Source organism: Pseudonaja textilis, chromosome 6 (genome assembly GCF_049901715.1).
Source record: "Pseudonaja textilis isolate UNSWEBS1 chromosome 6, rPseTex1.2, whole genome shotgun sequence".
In the NCBI taxonomy this organism is placed as follows: Eukaryota; Metazoa; Chordata; class Lepidosauria; order Squamata; family Elapidae; genus Pseudonaja; species Pseudonaja textilis.
In genome coordinates this window covers 21,283,350-21,305,372 of record NC_141995.1, presented here as the reverse complement: position 1 = coordinate 21,305,372, position 22,023 = coordinate 21,283,350, and the positions used below count along the sequence as shown (strand labels likewise).

Genomic DNA, 22,023 nt, shown 5'->3' with positions numbered 1-22,023 from the left:
GGTTTTACCTTAATGATAGAATATTGATACTGTCTTGTTTTTATGGTTTGTTTTAGCAACCTTATATCTTCCTGTCACAGAATCAAATATTTTCTTGTTTTCTAAGTTTAGGCTGTTGGGATAAGGGAGGTTGCATAGTGACATGGCACAATTGATTGTGCCTCACACATACTTTTTGGGCACTGCTGACTTGGTTGAGTTACACTGGATTTCAGGGGCTCCTAACAATAATGATAAAACAGATATGATTTCTTGTTTTTCCTGTAGATACGAATACAATCCATTTTGACAATACATATTCTATTTTTCTACTCAACAGTCATATCTTTAGCTGTAAGGCTTTTATATTATAAATTATGCAAATGTTATTCACTTACATATGACCATGACAAAATAGACAAAGCAAGGAACAAAAATGATGCAAGCTGAATCAAAGTTGGACACAAAGATATTGCACAGTCACATGACGCCAACAAATGAAACCAAAAGTCTGGAATCTCCCACACTGAAAAATGTCTTGAAAAATAGGAATTTATACGCAAATTGGATTGCCAGTCCTTTCAGATGTCAATGTCTCTATGCTGGCAGTTCAGAGAAATACTCCCATCTGATGTGGGTGATAAATTAAACAATAAAACAATAAAGTCATTTAAAATCTTTTTCAGAAGAGTAATCTTACAGAAATAATAGAATCTGTGATTATATTTTCATCAAATATTGTTCCCTGTTTGGAAGAAAGAATAAAATAGACTATGGAATGTTAGATCTGTTAGAATACTTCTATCCGTAATCATATCCCAGAATCTTGAATTAGAAAGGCCATTGATAGCTACTATATCAGCTGCCTAAATAAATCTTTTGTTTCCATTATAGATGTAGATGTTCCCTTGGTTTTCTTTTCCATTCTCTTTCATCAGCTGTTTAGCTGGGTAGCACAAGTTAACCAGAGTTTTCTGTAGAAAGCTCTTCTTGAGCTTACTCTCCCCACAACTTCATTAAGGTTTAAAACTTTAAAGACCTGATCGTTTCCTCAACGGGTTCTATTAACCTGTTCTATAATTTAAACATAATTGAGTTTAAAGTAAACCCACATTTTAGCAGAATTGTATTATTAAAGCAAAACACGTGCATAGGCACCCATCTTAAAGCAATTCTGGCCAGCTTTCAATCAATAAAATCATGTAAAGCCAACAACAACAAACTAAAAACAAACAGGAAAAAACAAAATCAGATCTTGTCATCAAGCCACACCTCCCTGGTACATCCATATTCTAATCCTACCCAGACTTCACTCTATCACAAAGCTTGGGGAAAGAGCCAAATTTTAAGTACTCTAGGCAAAGACAGGAGAGTGAGGTCCGTTGAATGTTAGCAGGGAGAATGATCCATAAAGCAGGGGCTGAAATGGAAAAGGCATACTGCCAAGGTCTCACAAGCTGGCAACGTTTAAGGGAAAAGTGTTCCTATCTTGCACAGAAAGATAGCCTCAGAGAGAGAGAGTCCCTCAGATTACTTGGTCCCACACAATGTGGGACTTTAAAAATAGCATCTAGCACTTTGAATTGCACCCAGAAGAAAACAGGGATCTGGTGCAGCTTTTGATAGGGGTACAATAAATCACTACATGCACCATTGCATTCTGGACTAGTTGTAACTTCTTTTAGGGGAGTCTCATTTAGAGCACTTTGCAGTAATTCAAATGGATTGAAGTTTCACCCAAAGTTTATAAACTGAAAGAAAGGTTCTGTGCACTTTGAAAATTAAAGCTTTTTTTAAAAAAAACCAGTAACATCTTTTCACAGAGTAGCTTGAAAAAAAAAATCAGGCCATTTTAATGAATAACAGAGAACTGGAACTTTTGCACAAGCACTTTTCCAGAATGGTTTTCTGATAAGAACAAATGCTACATTTGATCTTAATCAAAAGGCCCAAATTCATTTTCAAAGTACATGCAACCAAAACAGAAAGAGTATTCAAAAAAAGACTTTTAACTAATGGAAGGATATATATATATTCTCGTAGAAGGATTTCTTCCATGAATAAATAGCACTGTGTGAATTTCCTTCTGCTCACAAAGACAAAATAATCTTCTAAAAGAATGTATTTTGATGATTAGAGTTCTAGCCCCTTTCAAGCAAAAATTTTAAATGCATGAGAACATACATTCAGGGAATAAAACACTCACCCTGGTTTTGGCATCGATCTGCCCTCCACGATCCAACAAGAGCTTCACCATGTTAGTGTTCCCCCTTTTGGAAGCCACATGCAGTGGGGTGATTCCATTCTACACCATGAAAAGAACAAACAAAAGCATGATGGGGTTGGAGACATTCAATGGGAATGGTTTTGCATTTTGACACAAAACAGTACAGAATATAAACACAGATGTATCACAGAGTACATTAAACATTTAAAAACAATTATATCTGATTCATAAAGACTACCAATCAAAACCTGACTCCAGGTATATAGTATGACTATCTAAACATGACACAACATAAATGTTTCTGATAGAGATGTGCATTAGAAACGTAACATTTATGATGTGTGATGTTTAGCATTTCATTAGAATGAACAGATGATTAATAAAGGTAAAAAGACTCTCAAGTTGTTTGTATCATCGCTCAGATCATGGCAATGGCATGAACAGATCTGGATAGTTTTCTGAGCAATGTAGCAGAAGTGATTGCCGCTGCAAGCTTGGTTAGAAAAAAATGTTGGATCCAAGCATTCTGAATGAAGGTTTATAAAACATTGTGTTTTGATGATCAGAGTTCTAATCCCTAGCCCTGGGATTTGCTCATATCTTCCCATCAAGTCCAACCAGGCCCAACCCTTTTTAACTTTTTGCAAGATCGATTGAGGTCATTCAACATCCTCCTCCTTTATTACAGTGTACGACAAGAACAAGATCCTCTACTTCTTTCTGGATAAGCCATGGGTTATGAATAAGGCACACAACTTAACAATTAAGAAGGTATAAAGTTTCCTGCCAGAGCAGGCAGCTGGACTAGTAGACCTCCAAGGTCCCTTCCAATTCTGTTATTCTGTTATTATTTAAAATAAATAAAAAATGCTCAGGGTAGCCGGACAACCTTTTCCATTAGGAAACAAGTTCCATTAACTTCAGTAAATAATGTGCAGGTTATCAATGATGCCACCTGCTAGTATTTCACCTATTTTCAAGTCCTTTGAGAGACATCTTTATCCAGTTACTTCCCCATCCCCTCAGAACCAGCAGGAAGGTAGATCCCATCCCTAACGATATGACCTTGAAGGAAAGCATTTTCTCTTGTGGTAGCTGAAGCCCAAACCCTATTGTCTATTTGAAAGCCCTTAAAATATTATTTTGTCATCAAGCCTGAGATTCCAAGAACTATGGAGTCCACTGAATGATATTGTTTGTAAGTTTGGAATGCTTTCTCCTATGGTTTTTATTTTAGGATAGTTTTAGCTGTTTTAATTGTGTTTGAATTGTTGTTTTTAATTGTTTTGATTTTGTTGTTATTTTAATGGTGTGTACCTCCCAGAGCCACAAGCATTGGAAAGGGAGCTACATAAACTTAACAATAAAATAATAATTCATGAGAACTAGAAAAGGATGATAATTGTGTCATTTAAGTGTGTAAAATTAATTAGATGTGTAAAGAAATAATAGCATTTAGCATTAAGGCTTAGAGTAACCTAGATTAAATGTAATAAAAGCAATGATATATGTCCAAATTTCTATTGATTCATGCAAGTAAACCCATAATTATCACGTGTGCTTGTTTAAAATATTATTTTAAATATGTTCTTTTACATATTCTTTTAAATATAAATTTGGGTGTTGCAATGCACTCCTATTTAAAATTTTAAAAGATCAAAACGTCAAAAGTTTTGCTGCAGACATACACAAAAAAACAATATGAAAGACAAAATGACCTTCACAGCTATATTTACATTCTATTAAATATCTAAGTAGAAGAAGCCAATTATCATAACAAATTATTCGCATTAAATGTCTTAAAGATGTCTGAAGATTTTGTTTCATTTCCTTTTCATGAATAGTAGATAAGGATTTGGCATGATGGTAGGAAATAGAAGGAAAAAACATTAAAAGCCACTTTAAATATATGAAGAAAACCAATCCTAATAAGATGTAGAAATTAAGCAGGGGAAAACATTTGAGCTATCAGACAGTTAATAATAGCTACTCTGTGAGAGAGATATAAGTAGTGTCTAAATATGACAAATAAATAAAATAGTTAGATGGTGAGTTATAAGATGTTCAAAATTAACAGCACAATCCTGTGTATACTATATTTGCTCCAAAATTAATCCTACTGAATCAAATAAAACTTCTGTGCAAGAATATGTAGGATGCAAGTGACTTACAGCTGAAAAGCTGTACTGTTTTTTTTTTAAAGTAAGGTTTTATTTGTACGATTTCAAGAATTAGACAAAGTAACTTTATATAAATACTTATATAGCTTTTCAAAATATTTCTAAATTTATTTGAGAGGCCATTATCTATTTTTTTAAAACAAATGCAAACCAGTTTATCAAGAATAGTTAAAACATAAACATCTTGCTCATCACAGGAATATAATTCAATAATTTCTAAGAGCTGCTGCAATATGCAAATGTTTGTCCTTGCTGAAATATGAGTTCATTTGATGCCCTAATGAGGTAAATTTGATCATCATGAAATGATTCATAGAGATAAATGAAGGATTCAATTGTTTCCCTCACAACAAAGGATAAAGATAAACTTTAGTGTATCTTGTGATGATGTAAAACAAACCAATCACTGTATAGTTTAGAGTGAGAACAAAGCAAATTATGAAGTGACAGTACCATGACTCTAGAGAAGTAACATGATCCCTATGAAGATCTATGTGGGGAAAATGAATTAATAAAGCAAAATTTCCCAATTTACTAACTTGAGACAATTGTAGCCATGATGATATGTGGGAAAGATCTTGGGAGACTGGGAAACTGCTAGATTCTATCAATGTAGAATAAGGTAGAATGAATTTGTCTGTTTGTGATTCAATGGTAATTTCTCAACTCTGAAAGTGCAATCCTCCCATCTCTGCTTGCTTTAGAGGCAAAGACACTATGAAAGGTTCCTTCTAAACCTCCTGCATCACTCATTATCCAGGTGTGGGCAATATTGATTCTTACCTGACCATTCCCTTGGCATGATGCCTTGATCAAGTCCTCCCAAGGTCTTTCTCACATATTGTCCTACATGTGCTTCAACGTCTATATAAAAATTTAAAGGAAACTTTCATAATAGAAAATCTGCTTCCATCTTAATCTGTCAGAGGTGTGGGTGGAACAAGCAATACCTCGATGATTGAGAGAAAGCAGCTGGTGCCTTAAAACCTGTCAAGGTAAGCATGCTAAAGAATAATAAAGCTTTTGGTTTTTCTACCATACATTTTTTTCTTGAATGCCCAATTCATAGCAATTCTTAATTTAAATATAGATTATTTTAAAATGAAGCAATACACATATTATATTAATACAGGTAATCCTCGATTTACAACAATTTGTTTAGTGACTGTTCAAGGTTACAATGGCACTGAAAAGAGTGAGTTATGATCGTTTTTCACACAACCGTTGCAGAATCCCCATGATCATGTGATCAAAATTTGGACACTTGGCAACTGATTCATATTTATGATGATTGTAGTGTCTGGGGGGGGGGGCTTTGATGACCTTTGTTACCTTTTGACAAGCATAGTCAATGGGGAAGTCAGATTCACTTAACAACTTTGTTACTAACTAACAACTGCAGTGATTCACTTAACAACTGTGATAAGGTTGTAAAATGAGGCAAAACTTGTTTAACAATTGTCTCACTTAGCAACATAAATTTTTGGCTCAATTGTGATCATAAATTGAGAATTACCTGTATTAAATATATTTTTTGCTCATTTACAGTGGTACCCTGTAAAAATATAATGAATACATTATAGTCAACTATTTTCTAACTATGAAACATGATATTATTTCTAAGGGGAAGGGGTATGGAGAATCATTGCCTTTAAATAATCTGTGAATAGATTTCCTTTCCTTCCTTATTTCCTTTCCTTCCTTATTTCTTTCCGTGTTTTCTTCTTTCCCTTTCAGTATATTTCCTTGAAAATTCTATGTGCCGAAATTGAGAAAGCATACCCTTGCTGTGAAGTCTACAACAGCTCCTCGGTTGAGTAGAAGTGTCGCTACATTAACATTTCCATAATGTGCTGCTATGTGCAAAGGTGTGAAGCCACTCTGCAAAAATAAAACAGTCCTGATTAGAAAATCCAGTTCTTTCTTTCCCCCACAAGACAATAGTTAACTAAACTGACCACTATTGAGCACTATAAGCCAGAATTGCTTTCCAACTTGTGGACTACTCTAATTGTACAAGAATTAAATGTTATGGCTTCTTATTTGTTCATTCCATTATTTATTCATTTTTCTTAGTTCAGATGCAAAACTCATTTTCTTTGTTTTTTGAGAAAATATTTTTTAATACTTATCAGGTACTGTATCAAATTCTGCCATGCTGCTTATTGACTCTCCATACAATTTAGAAAGTGAGGGATGTTGCGAACAAAATATGGATCTAAGAGCTGATAAAACTATAGATGTCCATGCTTAGCTATCCATCTTCTATAGCAAATTTCCATAGTTGTCTACAGAAAGCAATTCTGTGAAATTAAGGGGTAGCTTCTGTAAAGTGCTTTTAACATCCAATTGTGGATATTTTTATCATTTTTCCTTCAAGAAAATAGAATCTGTGCTCTGCTGAGCTGGGAATACTTTAAATTGGAACAGAGTTCCACTGATTTCAGTATATTAAATTGCCCAGCACTTGAAAACATAATAAATTATGAAGAGGGAAAGAATCTCAGAAATTTAAAAATGCCATTTGTAAGTAACAAACAATCCAAACCAATTGTCCAGATGAATATTTTGGAACGGATTTATACTGCTACAGAAATAAATTCATGTTATAGGCAATTGTTCTGTACTTAATAATTCCTCTGCAGGCCCATTATTTTAGTTCCCTACTCTACTATGAAAAAAACATACAAAAATCTTGAGTATCTCAAAGCCAAAAAACACAATAAAAAAGATGAGACAGTATATATTTCTGCCAAGAGTACATAAAAATGAAATGTGACACATTCTGAACTGAATGGAATGGCGGCCGTGACGGCGGGGGGATGAAATGATTTTCAGTAAAGGGTTGGCAAGAATAGGTTAACAAAACTGTTGGGTTTTGGTACCTCAGTTGTTCTATTCACCATCATCTGTTGAAGCGTGTTTTGGAAAAAAGAGGAAAGATATTACAGATTGGTAGAATGAAAGAAAGCTCACTTGTTCTCTAACATAAATTACAATCTTGTTACTAGGGGAAAAAAAACCCTGATATGCATAAGTAATTTCTAATGCCAGTGTATGGAATCTCACATTTCCATGGATTGCACAACCCAAAACTATTTAACAACAAAACTTTTTAACAGTTGTTTCCCCCCAGTAAATAATCAAAAGTCTAAATTTTATATTTCAGAATCTAAAGCACAGTATTAATTGGATTGTATTTTCAAAGATAGAGAGTACTGAAGAATCACAGGAAATCAACCCAAGAAAAAGGAATCTGAAGAATGAATTATGCCTTTAAGTCCAAATCTTCTTGCAACTGTAAGAAAAAGGGGAGGGTTTGCTGCATATATATGATTCAGCAGCTATGTTAGTAGCTTTTATAGTGCTGAATGCTTATTATCCACATTAAGATATTTTATAAATATGATATAAATCATAAATTAATAAATATATGAATAATATGTTGCAAATGGTTGCACTTCCAATTTCACTAAAAAAACATTTTTTTTATCCTACTCATTGGGGGGGAAATACAGTAATCCTTGGAAATATATTTTTGATACCATCCTGGAAAAAGAGGTAATGTTTTTTACCTTAGACTGAACATCTGCATTATGATCATTCTGGAGAAGAAGCGCTGCTGATTTGGTGTCATCTTTTCTGGCAGCAATATGCAGTGCCGGCAGTCGCACTTTCCCCTTAGTGTCATTCTCCAAAAGAATAGCCACTGCCTGATTGTGTCCTTGCTGCAATGCAACTGCTAGTGGAGTGAACCCATCCTGTTAGAATGGGGAAAAAGGAGATGATGCATTAAAGTTTGGTGCTATCTAGACATGACTTTGGAAGAAAAGTCTCAAGTTCCATTCAGTGGAATAGGCTTGCTTTTGGCTACCACACATCAATGTTGGCTTATCACTGAGGTAATATTACCATTTTAAACACAGTATTCCTTATAAGACTATTCAGTCTAAGTTTAGAAAAAAAGTTTTCTAAAAGTAAATGAAAGACAAAATCCACATGGCCCTTTTTGGTATAAAGAGCCCTCACACAAATCATATCATTTATCAATAGACAATATTTTTATTATATTCAGGGTGAATATTCACTTGTAGAATCCCACATCAAAGCACATTGTTGACTGCATTATATCCTTGATTCTCCAGATAGCAAACCTAATTTGAAAATAAAGTATAAGGCATACCTACATTTCTTGTGGTACATCAGGTATTGAAAATGTATAGCTGCCCTATCTATTTATCATTTAGATGGAACAAATTTAGATTAGATCATTGTAATTAAGAATATCATTTTAAATGTACAGAATGTAGTTTTGTCATAATTCTTAACTTTAAAATACTGAAATTTCAGGAATGTTTCCTAGAAGGACATTTGATAGAAAATAAGCAGAGCATATAAGAAAACATGAATATGTTGAATTAGGCAATATAATATTGACTATGGTTGGAATTAATGTGACACATAAAAGGAGACAGTAAGAAAAGATTGAAGGCAAAGTGATAAAGAAGAGTGCAGATTGTCTCTCATCATTCTTTCTTTTGGAAACTGGGAACAGAATATTAAAACAGGACTGGAGACCTAGGAATCATGTGCAAACACTGGGACCCACAAGGTGGGATCAGAAATAGAAACATGACAGAAGCATCATCATGATGCAATCCACAGCCCTTTTTAATGTGTATTGATGCAATTACAAAAACAATAGGGATTGAATTGCAATGCTGCTTTGACTACCTGTAACTTGTCTTTTTTGATATATACAAACATCCTAGCAAGTATCACTATGCGCAAAGCTTTCTACACACATTTAAAACAAATTGCAATCTAGCAAAAAAGAATTATTAGGACAACCACAAGCTAATAATGGATTCCTGGTTTAGGCCACAATTTTGGTTGGTTGGTTGGTATGGCCCAGCAAATACCAATATGTGTAAATCTTTCCTTATACTGCCATTCAAAACAAGCTGCAATATAGTGAAAGAAGTTTTAGGATAACAGAAGCTAATAATGAATTGTTGGTTTGGGGTTATATATTTTCTTCTGTTTAAAGAAGACAGGAAGTGAAATGGTTTCATTCCAAATCTAGAAACACTCAGTAATGCCTGCTAATATAGTAGCTGGTTTTAGAACTAACAGAGAAAAAGTGTTATTCATCTCATCCTGTTACATGCATTCACTTAAAATAGAATAACACAACTGCTACTCATTCCTATCATAATATGAATGCGCTATCAATTCAAATCCTCACAAGAAATGAATTAATGTACGTGGGAAAATAACCATGCAATATGTTATCATCACCACCATCATCAAATAGCGAAATGTAGGCACCAAGCTCATCTAAGTGATTCATTCATTTGCACTGTTGTTTCTGTCCAGTTGCTTAGTAACCACATGATATTCCATATCCAGCAAAGTTACAATGGGAACATCATGGCTTCTGTCCATCCCAGCAACAAAAAGCTGCAATGTAACATGACCTCAATCCATTCCAGCAGCAGAAAAGATTATTTTAAAAGCCACTGTCAAATGGAACAGTATCCATCCAATGAAAGGATAGCAAAACAGCTGTTGATACAGGCAAGCTTGGCTCCTCTATTAAATACCATACTATCTTGGATACCCTGCAGTGGGATTACTGTATACCAAGAAGGGTGACAAATTAAGAAATTGATAAGGGATTGCTTCACATTACACAAATGCTAAAGGTAGAAGATTGTTTTGTAGATAAATTTATTCATGAATGAGCACTTCTGCAATGTTAAATGTTATCACTGCACTGCAGTATCAAAACAGTAGGGAAATATTTAACCTAGAAATTTGGAAGACATAATGAAAACAAGATAGTTTGCAAAGACAAAAATATATTGTGTTTTCAGAATACCAGGATAAAGTAGGATCCATGATTTTAAAGAAAAGGACAAGCAGAGGAGGAAGAGGAAGATCTGAATACTGTACCTCAGTAGCAGTGCTCTGATTGGCTCCATTTTCCAAAAGATATTTTACTACATCGATATGGTTCTCCTGCGCTGCCATGTAGAGAGGTGTGAAGCCATTCTAAGGGAAAATAAAGTAATATGCAAACCATAAAATTATACACAAAATAACACACAAAATAAAGTGATTCATGAAGCAAGCTCAAGTAGAATCCAAAGGAAAAGCAAACAAAACATTCCACTGAACAACTCAATTCTAAGAAATATCAGATACTTACAAAATCTTCTTTTGGCAAAATGATTTTAAAGCTTGTACCTTTTTAAACATTTAATTTATTAAAGTAAATATCTTGTGAGCCCTATTAAATATGTATTAAGCATGAAACATGAGATTGTAGTGATTTAGCAACTTTATGTGGTTCGGTAAAGCTTAATATACCCTTCAGATTCTTTATGCAGCACTTGTTAATTTAGCATATGCTGCAAGAAATAGGATTTTCAAATAAATAATGTAAAAGTTACAATATTTATGAAGTAAAGAAGAAATCCATTATTTATTGCTTGTATTTAATTAAAAGTAACTCACTGTCCAACATAGAACAGTGACCTTAATCATGGCAGATTTATGGGCTGGAACAATATATATTCCATGGCACTGTAATATAAGGAAAAACTGTTTTGATTATAACAGGACTGCAAAAGAACTTTTACAACTTGATATCCTAACCAGGAGACAAAAAATGTAAACTCAGGACTTAAGGCAAGTGCAAGGTTCATATTTTCAAGGAATGCCTTGAAGAATAATACCATTCATTCTAAGTATCAGATTTAATTCCTATAATGCTACAGATTACAAAATACAGTTGTGAGCAGGCTATTAACAGAGTCAAATAAAACATTTGTTGCTTGCATTTTATGTATATCTTTGAAAATGACACTGAAGCATCTCATAATTAAAAATAGAAACAAAGTAACTTTCATTCTTCTTGTTTAATTCATCCAAGAATAAAACCCAAAGTAATATGTGCAATACACCTTTTATTAATATAGTTTTAAATTATTCACTGTGTACAGAGCATATAATATAAGAATTCAGAACAGCTTGATGAATTTTGTGTTATGGTTTTTTAACATCAAGTCTTGCTATTTTTATTTCAGGATTATTACATAGTTCTTCACTTCTGTTTTGAGGTCAGCATGCATTTTCTGGAAATGTATAACATTATGGTAATAAAAGTTCATCATTAAACAAATTTTGTTTGTCATGCCATTTTATTTTTAGCTACTATATGAGCTCAATTTTAAAAAATCCTCAACCAGTCATTGCATGTGTGATATGAAGTGCAACTTTAATACAATATGAAAAGGCACAGATTTACACAGACATTCATTTTAGCATATAAAATATCAATTAAAAACATGCATGCGAAGAAAATGTACTTGCCAACCAAACTGGAGTTCAAACTGTTTCAAATATGAGAATGCATCAAGTCCAAGATCTATTCAAAACAACTACCAAATGCTGAGTAGACATCGTATATCTCAACCATTAAGTTCGAAGAGTATATGACACTGAAATGTCGACCCATATATCTTCCACAGGAATTCAGCGTGGTTTTGATTACTGCAGTCTATATCCCACTTGATGCCAATACTACCATAGCTGTGGGATTCTTGTATATCATTGTTAGTAATCAGCATATCATAGCGGGGGACTTTAATCAAGCTGATTTAAAAGAAGTGCTCCCTAAATTTTATCAGCATGTTAAGTGTGCTACTAGAGGAGCAAACGTATTGGACAAAGTATATACCAACATCAAACATGGCTATAAGGTTATACAATTATCACATTTGGGACAATCAGACCATATGTCACTGCTTTTAGCACCAGCTTACATCCCTCTTAGGAGATGGGCTCTGCCTATAATTAAGACAATGAAATATTGGCCAGAAGATGCTTCCCAACAACTTCAGGATTGTTTTGAGAACACCAACTGGGACATCTTTTACCACCCTGACCTAGAGGTGCACACTGCAACTGTTCTGTGCTATATCAAACACTGCACAGATACTATCACTGTGGATAAACCTATTAGGATCTATCCCAATCAGAAACCCTGGATGACCAAGGAAGTCCAGCACCTCTTGCATGACAGGACCAAGGCCTTTAGGTCCGGTGATGGGGCAAGATACAGTGTTGCCAGAGCTAATCTAAAGAAAGGTATTCGGAAGGCCAAGACTGATAATAAGAGGAAGATTGAGGATAATTCTTATAGCAATAACATGAGGCAGGTGTGGCAAGGGATTCAACAAATTACAAACCATCAACCGACCAATGTCATCCCTGCTGAGGGGGATGCTTCATTGGCAGAGGAACTGAATCATTTCTTTGCTCGCTTTGAAATGGAGACATCAGTGACAGATAAAATACAACTACCAGCCAATTGTAGCCCCCACCTCACTGTGGAGAAACAGGAGGTGAGGAGCATTCTGAGGGCTGTGGACCCTAAAAAGGGGTCCTGACCGTATCTCTGGCCAAGTGCTTAAAGACTGTGCTGATCAGTTGGCTGGAGTCTTTACTAGGATCTTCAATCGGTCTTTATCCCAGTCCACTATTCCATCTTGTTTGAAGGCTTCCACCATTGTTCCGCTGCCAAAGAAGTTCCCTATCAATAACCTCAACGATTATAGACCAGTGGCACTCACTCCTATCATCATGAAGTGCTTTGAGAAATTGGTCTGCTGGCACATCATTTCTGGTCTTCCACATAAATTTGATAAATACCAGTTTGCATACAGAAAAAATAGATCTACAGAGAACGCTATAGCCATCACGCTTCACACTGCTCTGACTCATCTAGAACAGTGGGAGGGCTATGTGAGGATGCTTTTTGTGGATTTTAGTTCTGCATTTAACACAATTCTTCCACAGAGACAAGTGTCTAAACTTGTGGACCTTGGGCTTTCTAATTCAATCTGCCTTTGATTATGGATTTCCTGTCTGGCCGCTCACAGAGGATCAGATTAGGTAATCATACCTCTTCAGCCCTTATTCTTAACACTGGTACACCACAGGGTTGCGTGTTGAGTCCCTTACTCTATACTGTTTATGTGCATGACTGCATTCCCAGTCACATTCGTAATACTATTGCTAAATTTGAAGATGATACAACAGTGGTGGGACGTATCTCTGGGGGGGTAAGTCTGCCTACCGAGATAAGGTGGACCGGTTGATTTCATGGTGTGGGACAACAACTTGGCCCTCAACACCAATAAGACCAAGGAGCTTATAGTGGATTATGGAAGGAACAGATCAGACATCCAGCTCTTGCTTATCAATGGTGACTGAGTGGAGCAAGTGGCCAGTTTTAAGTTTCTGGGTATTACCCTAAAAGAAGACCTGACCTGGGGTGCCCACATTGTAGCCCTGGTCAAAAAGGCCCAGCAGAGACTATACTACCTGAGGCTTCTCAGAAAACAACAACTGAATGAGAAACTGCTGGTGATCTTCTACCGCTGCACCAGAGAGAGCATTTTAACATACTGTACCTCTGTATGGTTTGCCAATTGTACAGTGGCAGATAGGAAAGCAGTCCAGAGGGTTAATGTCATTGCCCAGAAGATCATTGGTTGCCCTCTCCCCTCTTTGGAGGAGCTTTATAGCTCCCGCTGCCTTAAGAAAATTCAGAACATTCTCAAAGATCTATCTCATCCTGGCAACCCTTTTTTTGAACTATTACCACCTGGAAGATGGTACAGAATAATAAAAACAAGGACAAATAGGCTGAAAAACAGCTTCTATCCCAGGGCAGTAGCTCTTTTGAATTCTCCCTTATAGTGCAGTGTTGGTGTGGTGTTGGGGGTTTCCAGTTCAATGTGTGAAGAGTGAAGGATGTGTGTTTGTGTTTATTTTCATGGTCATGGTCATGATGTGCACTGAAGATGGTGTTTGATTTCGCTGTACGAGGTGCAATGACAATAAAGTAAACTAAATATAGAATCAAACCAACCACATTATTTCCATAAATAAAATGTCTTCCATTCCCTGGAGAACTTTTTTTAAATTCAAAAGCTAATCTTTATTTTAAAACATAATGAATTCTGCATAATTGTACATATAATATCTAACTACAAATTCTAATTTTGCATCAGGAGATCATTTTAATGAAATTTAGTTATATGCAGAACACAGACATACATCCTAAGTAATCACCACATTTGAATAAGGCCATGGCTCTGAGGCTACCTGATCGCTTGGCCCTGTATGAATTCTCTCTTAAAAGGACTGTGAAAACTGATAATATCCCCACATCTAAGTACTAAAAAAACCAAAACATTCTCAGCATAAAATATGAAAGAATTTAATTCACTTATAACTACTGTTATCTCTGAATTCTCAAATTATTGATTTCCAAAATAATATATACATTTTTGGAAAGCTTAATTGTTACCAAAAATAATCAAAAGAAATTGTAATTATTTACTATTAAATCAGAAGGCAGTAAATTCCAAAACCAAGCTACATTTACCTGTTGATTTCTTTCTAACATAAATCTGCATTAAATTTCAGTTGTAAAGGTGTAATAATGTTCTACAATGCCTGCCATTTAATGTCTGAGCCAGACTATCATTATTTTCTGGATCAACTGTATCTGGATCAAAATTCAAAAACTGAACATCTGTTATAATGACTACAGGCAGTGCCTAGATAGAATATTAAGTGCTACCAATAACTGAGCTGAAAAAAAATGGAGTAATCATTTCATCTGGGGAAGATTTGTTTTGCTTTTTTATGGAATTACAATTCCATTTTTCTTTAAAATGCATTTTAAAGTTAATTGACTATTTTATATTTCTCTATATATATATCTGTATCTATATCTTGAATATATATTCAAGTTCAATGTATTTTTGGCATACAGTAAGCAAAGGTTAGTAATTAAAGTTTATTTAATTAGAAAAAGAAATGCACAGAAGGATAAAATTGGTCCACATTTACTTCCAAAATCTAAAAGGAAAACAAAATAAATTAACTACTTTGATGGACATCCTATGTTATCATTTTTTAAATGGTTGTCAATTTGCTTCTGAGTGTCGTTGAAGGTGCTGGCTACCACATATACAGTGCACGGAGCCTGTATTACTGTCTTCCATAGATTTTTCCCCCAGGTAATTTATTTTGGCAGGATTGGTGTGTTCAGGATCCATTGATTAAACAATGCTATCTTTTGTGACCCCAGAAGCAGCCCTTCTCTGTAGCAACACTTATCCTCTGGAATGAGGTCTCCATTCAAGATTCAAATCCATACACACACACACACACACACACACACTTTATTTCAAAGGGCTGAAATGTGGAGTCCTTGGTGCTTTCTGAGCTTGGCTGTTTCTCTGCAGATATTTTGTAAACCAAACTAGGCAACATTATCATTGGTAATGATCATGTTCTTCATGCAGGCCTTTGGTAAATATGATGAATGTCCCTTTTCTTCTTTTTTCTTGTTCCTATCCAGGTTTGTTTTCTCTGCCATCTCCTTTTATTGTGTGCTGTTTTTGTGGGAGGGATTTGTTTGCATTGTTCATTAAATGTTTTTTAACTATTTGTAAACCACCCACAATCACTGGGAGTCAAGTGGCATGCAAATTTTAAAAACTATTATTGATGTACATTTGTGTTAACATTAATGTAGGACCACAGGTATGGTGTAGTGATCCAGCAAAGAACACACACACACATATAAAATTAGGATCTGGAATAAAAGTAGACACATTTACTAATATTAGTAGATGTGTCTACCCCAGTTAATAATCCATTTTCTACTTTTTCATTTCTCCATGATACTCTACATATACTAATGTGCAGGCATGAAATATGTTGCCATTAATATACTGTTGTAGAAAACAAGTAAAATTGTGTATCTGGAAGATGCTATTCTGTTCTTTCATTCTTTTCTCTTTGTTATTCAGTTCCTTTGTATAATATGAATCTTCAGTGAGCCTTTCTGTTATGCAACACTGCTGCCTGTGATGCAGCAAAAAATATGTAGGATCCAAATCTACGCAATATGGATTTAATACATACACTCATACTTATTTGCAAAGTCAAAGTCAGCTACAGATGATGTTTAGGGTAGTCCAGTTGACCACAAGCATATTAATAACATATCATTAAGGTGTATATTTGTATACTTTATAATATACTTGTTTATAGATATATTTATTTGTACATAGTATACATTACATACTAAATATACTATGTCTGTTTAAGCTCAAAAATAGATAACTCATTAACAATTATTTTTTAAATCTCACTGTTATCTGAAAGTTGTCTAGACAATTTTAAAGAACCTGTTCATAAAAATCAAGAAACAATGTAAAACAACAGAACATTAATTTTGTCCACATTAAAATGGGACAAAATATAACACAGCCTTAAAAGCCTAATTTACAACACAGTAACAAAGTTCCTAAGATGAGAGATCTCAGTCTTGAATACCTACTAAGCTAGTTTCCATTAATGGTAGAACATCACTAACAATAAATTAAACAGCACTTCACAAATATGGAAGATGCAGTTCTAGTATTCCAGCAACAAATGATTTAGGGATTTAGTAACTAAATAGCAGTTTGAAAACCATCCAAACTGGGAATTGCTTATTATAATACCTGACCAAAATCTAGCTATCAGATTTTATGTAAGTATATCTTACAATTGTTTAACTATTCAAAGATAGATTCCAGCTGGATAATGTGTTTTAATGTCATTTGTTTTTGAGCCATCAAGTCAGTGTTTACTCCTGGTGACTGCCTGAAGAATCCCTGAATTTTTGTTGGGAAGCTTTGTTTGGAGATGCTTAGCCACCGCTTCCTTCCCAGGGATGAGGGTCACCCATCTGGTGTGGCCCAAGGCAAGACTAGAAGTCATGGTCTCTGCTTTCTTTTATAATGCTTTAACCACTATGCCAAACTGGTACCATGGCCAACATTTTTAGGGCCAAGAGCTGCCATTAATGTTGTATGAAGCATGCCAGTTATAATTACTGGCACAATGTTTGGCAAAGTTATAGTCCCCAAGCTACTTAATTTTAATTTAATTTTAGAGCCATCCCAGATAATTTTTGGCAAATTACACTGGTGGGTTTGGATAGAATTCCAAGGATAATACAAAAGAAGCCACCTATAAACCTTGGCTGCAACTTCTCCATCTCCAAGTAGGCTAACCAGAATCTAGTCAAAATAATAAGTCAAAATAATGTATGCAGTTTTTTGTTGAAAGAACTCTGATTCAGCTTTTAAAAATTAACATTCCTTAACTTCCCAGCTATTCCAACATTTTGAAACAGCTTATCAACTATAAGAGGGGAGGCCTCAGCTCTTAGAGTTTAATGCTTTTTAGACCAGCAGTTCTCAACCTTTCTGGCTTGGTGGATCAACGGAGGAGTAGGGGACGGGATGGTTCCATTGAGTGGTGGAATTTTGGAGTTTCATGTGTCAGTGCCTGCCACTGCACAAATGGAGCTTCATGTGAGTGCCCACTACTCATGTAAGTGGAGCTGCACTCATTCTCGCCTGCCACTTATGTGGCCCAGTTCCAAAGAGGCTGTGGCCCGATAGTGGGTCATGACCCAGGAGTTGGGGGACACCTTCTTTAGACTATCCATACTAATATTATGCAGGCATGAAATTGGGTGTATGTAAGTTGGTTTCTAAATGTATTGTATTCAAATGAGTTTTCCAAATTTCCCAAGTAAATTCCAACCATGTGGGATTATTTGAGATTGTTTTGACACGTGATCATGATCATTGGACATTAAAATATTGTAAAAATATTGATGCATATAGAAATGCCTTCATATACTTCAATAGAAATACATATTTTATACCTTTTATACCTTGAGGGCCTTTTGTGTGATGGACTTCGATAGCATCATGCACAGATTAAGAATTTTCGTCTGTTAATAGATGCCCCTTTATTTAAAAATTTGTCAGTTCCTTTCTGTTCTTTCTCTCCCTCCAGAACAGGAGGCCTCTTCTGTTTTGCTGGTGTGAGTCAGCAATTACAAAAATAGATCAAAGAATACTGTCTCAGATACCAAAGCATTTCCTGAATATAAGGGGGTGGGTGAGTAGGAAAGAATTATTCCAGATGCTACCTTGTAGTTATGTGAATAATTGTGAATAATCATTGCTCATTATTATGGTAAAAACTTCAGACTTTTAGAGAAAATAAAAACATAATAACGCTGTATTTTAACTCTGTATTTTGCATTTGCAAAGATATAGTGATTAAGCAAAATTGGTCATTTCTATTGGTAGTTCCTTGTTTATTAGACATACAGCTGTATATGAACCAATTTGTAATATTTTTAGGAATGTTTAAAATGTTATTGTGTCACTAAGGTATTTTTAAGCTGCAATATATCTAAAATTTAGGGGGAGGAATCTATCTTATGTTGGTGACTGCTTTTGCAAAAGGATATGTGAATACCAGATTATAAAGGATGGCTTAAATAATCCAGAAATGATTATTTGATATTATTGATGATAATATGCATCATTTATAAAACAGTTTCTTTAGCTGCATCTGCTGGAAATTGTTAATATCTTTATGGATATTGAATAAACTATGTACTTCACTATATATGTCATCAATTAACCTTGAGACAATTTTTATTTAGATTAAAGTGCACATATATGTGCAAAAAGTTGCACATATATGTCAACTTACCTGAGACTGTGCATTAATATTAGCTCCTTCCTTAACTAGAACTTTGACCACTTCAGCCTGTCCCGCCAAGGAAGCAATATGTAGTGCAGTATTTCCCTTCTGCTTTGCACAAAATAAAAATGCACACATTAATTTAAATTGCGCCTAGAATTCAGAGCAATATACTGTACAATCTCTGTAACATTAATAAAAATATGAATTAAATGTTGAATTTTTTCCATTATAAAATGTTCAATATCTTCCATTTCCTTTATAACTGGATTTAAATTAAGATTATCCAAACATATTTCTAGGAAAGCAATTATATTTATTCTTTTAAAAATAATATTAAACCAATACTGTTGGTAGGCGTTTTCATTAGGAAGCACCACAATTTGGGAATAATTTACTTAAATAGTTGTTTCCAATTATGAACTGCTGTCAGCAACATGAACATTGAAATATAGTTATGCATACCCATTCCTAATAAATCAGAAAAATTGAGCTACTTTAGAACAGCTGCTGAAAGAAAACAAAGGTTCTAATCCATAATGAAAAGAATTATGAAATTAATTCAGAATTTACTGTTGGCTTATTTAGCAATTAACCAATTCTTGGTTTCTTTAAAAAATAATAGAAATTAAAAATTCTACAAGCTGCACATAAGAAGGAGCAGGGAATGGGAAAACAAGTCTGGTTTCAGACTTGCCCCGCCTGTCTTAGTTAAATATTAAGTCCTGATTTTAGTATAATAAATCCAAAACAATCATTACTTGCAATAATTCTTGCAAAGTTTCACAGAATTAAAATTGTGATTCATGTGCAGATGAAATTTCATTCAGGATTAGGAAGAGAAAGCAACATTATTTGGGAAATTATATGGAATATACGAAGGCCATAATTTAGAAATAAACTTTAAATCATTAAAACAGTTACTAACAGATTTTACCATTCACTCCTTTGGGTTAATGATATTTTTCTAAGCACCTGGACAATAAATAGTACCTTTGTTGCAGAATCCACTGCAGATCCTCTTTCCAGCAATTCCTGAACCAAACCTACATGGCCTTCTTTGGCAGCCAGGTGTAAGGCATTAAGTCCATTCTGTAAACAAATAAATTATATTGCTAATTTGGAGGTTACAGTGACATGTCAGAATATGTCATATTATGCACATCGTTTCTCAACTTCAGTGTAAATCATAGACCTAACAAGATGGGAGCAATAATTCCCAGGGTGGAAAAATGATTAAATCAGCATAGAGCAGGTACTGTCCAAAGCTATAAAGAAAACAGTCAAATAATAATTTATAATTTAGGTGTGTGTATTTAATTTATCATTTTTCTACCTTTTCCAATCTTACAAGAATCTGAAGAATTCAACCAAGAAAAACAATATAAATATAGATAACATCTATGTAACACATAGAAATCAACTCATTAGTTGCCTACCATCCTTCCAAGGGCCAAAGTCCTTTGGAAATAAAATTGTCTTCAGAGTTTTTCAGAACCAGAAGAGAATTGGGCCCAGATGCACCTCCAGACAAAACGCCCTCATCAGTAATGCCTTACATATACACCCACAACTTTTACCTTATAGATGTTAAAACAGGATTGGCAGAATTATATTTGAAAAGGCATTCCTGAATGTATTGCAAGGAAAAGTAAATGCAAATATACTGAAAGAGATGGATGAACTAAATTACAACAGCAATGGGTACACCATTAGAAGATTTAAAGGACCAGATCGGTTACAGCGTAGCTGGGATAACTTATTTATATGGTCATTAAGAACTGACACTGATTTGATTTGAATTGATTCAATCCATCAAGTCTTCAGGTATACAGTGCTGTGCTGTATAGGCTTTTCTAGATAATGACTTCCAAAGCATCCTTAATGCAACATTTGAGTGACATCAGAATACTTATAACATTTCATTCAAATTTGTGGGTGTGATTTCCCAATAGTTTGCATATATATCTTAAATTTTAGAGAACTTAGTTTGTTGGTATAAAGTACCATGAGAAGCTTCGAAGTAAAACAATTGGTTCCAAAAACTGTGTGTTCCCAAATCACTTGCCCAGCTCATGGATAAACACCAGACCCTTTGCCTAGTAATTTAAATAGTATGGCATGCACTGACTGGAATTTTAGGGCTATCAGAGAATACTTGAAAACTAACTTATTCTTCATCAGTTGCAGACATGCAAGTCCATGAAAAGATATAAATGTAAGTGTTCAGTCTGCATGCTTTAAATCACATCTTCTCCTTTGATTATAGAACTCTGCATAGATTTGCTACAGTATATAGACCACAAGCTTGCTAATACATTTATTAGTATTTAATATGACACAAGGCATCATGCAACAAATATATTGAAAAGATACAATAGTTCATTCTGTTGAGACAGTTATGTGGAAGTTATACATATATGCAAAGGTACTGAGCATTAAATAAACTAACACAACACTACACATAAGATTTAGTTGTAATTGTCAGTGGAATCTGCAAAAGGTCAGTTGAGCACAATCAAATCTATTTAGAAGAGAGACTGGCTAGAAACCAAATACTGCTTAACTGATTAAATGGATCAAAGCAGGAAAAAAAGACACTGATGAAAAAATCTCATGTTGATTTTTCATTATCCAGAGGTTTTTCTAGGGATCAGAAAACAGAAGATCAGTGTTTTTTTTTTAGCTTTACACTATAGTGTCCTATTTTATTTTAAGAAAATACTGCTGTGAACCTACAGGAAAGTGATATTTATGAAAGGAAAATACAAAAGCAGGCCCTAGTTGAATGACAGTTGTGTCTAGTATTAAGACTGTCTTTTTAAAACTTCAGTATTGCATTTCTTTATACAACCAAGAAACAGATTCACAATTAAAAGAGGTCACATAGAAAAGTGTGACAGGCATTAAAGATAACACAACTAAATAGTGTTTATTTTACCATGTCCCATTACTATCTAGCATGTGTAAATAAATATCGTA

The 22,023-nt window shown here is 34.4% G+C and overlaps 1 protein-coding gene across 7 annotated transcripts in view; it reads right to left on the bottom strand.

The window, feature by feature from the left end:
• Positions 1-22,023, bottom strand: part of ANK2 (ankyrin 2) — a 276,460-nt gene that overhangs the window by 88,224 nt on the left and 166,213 nt on the right. For 6 of the 7 annotated variants that reach the window (XM_087935981.1, XM_087935982.1, XM_087935980.1 and 3 more), the window contains 7 exons: positions 20,035-20,133; positions 19,051-19,149; positions 10,345-10,443; positions 7,962-8,147; positions 7,272-7,295; positions 6,169-6,267; positions 2,186-2,284 (listed from right to left, as the gene is read on the bottom strand). In XM_087935981.1, the coding sequence (XP_087792107.1) occupies positions 2,186-2,284; positions 6,169-6,267; positions 7,272-7,295; positions 7,962-8,147; positions 10,345-10,443; positions 19,051-19,149; positions 20,035-20,133 (705 nt within the window). Of the gene's footprint in view, positions 1-2,185; positions 2,285-6,168; positions 6,268-7,271; positions 7,296-7,961; positions 8,148-10,344; positions 10,444-19,050; positions 19,153-20,034; positions 20,134-22,023 lie in introns of all 7 variants that reach the window. The other variant, XM_087935983.1, reaches the window with a different exon arrangement.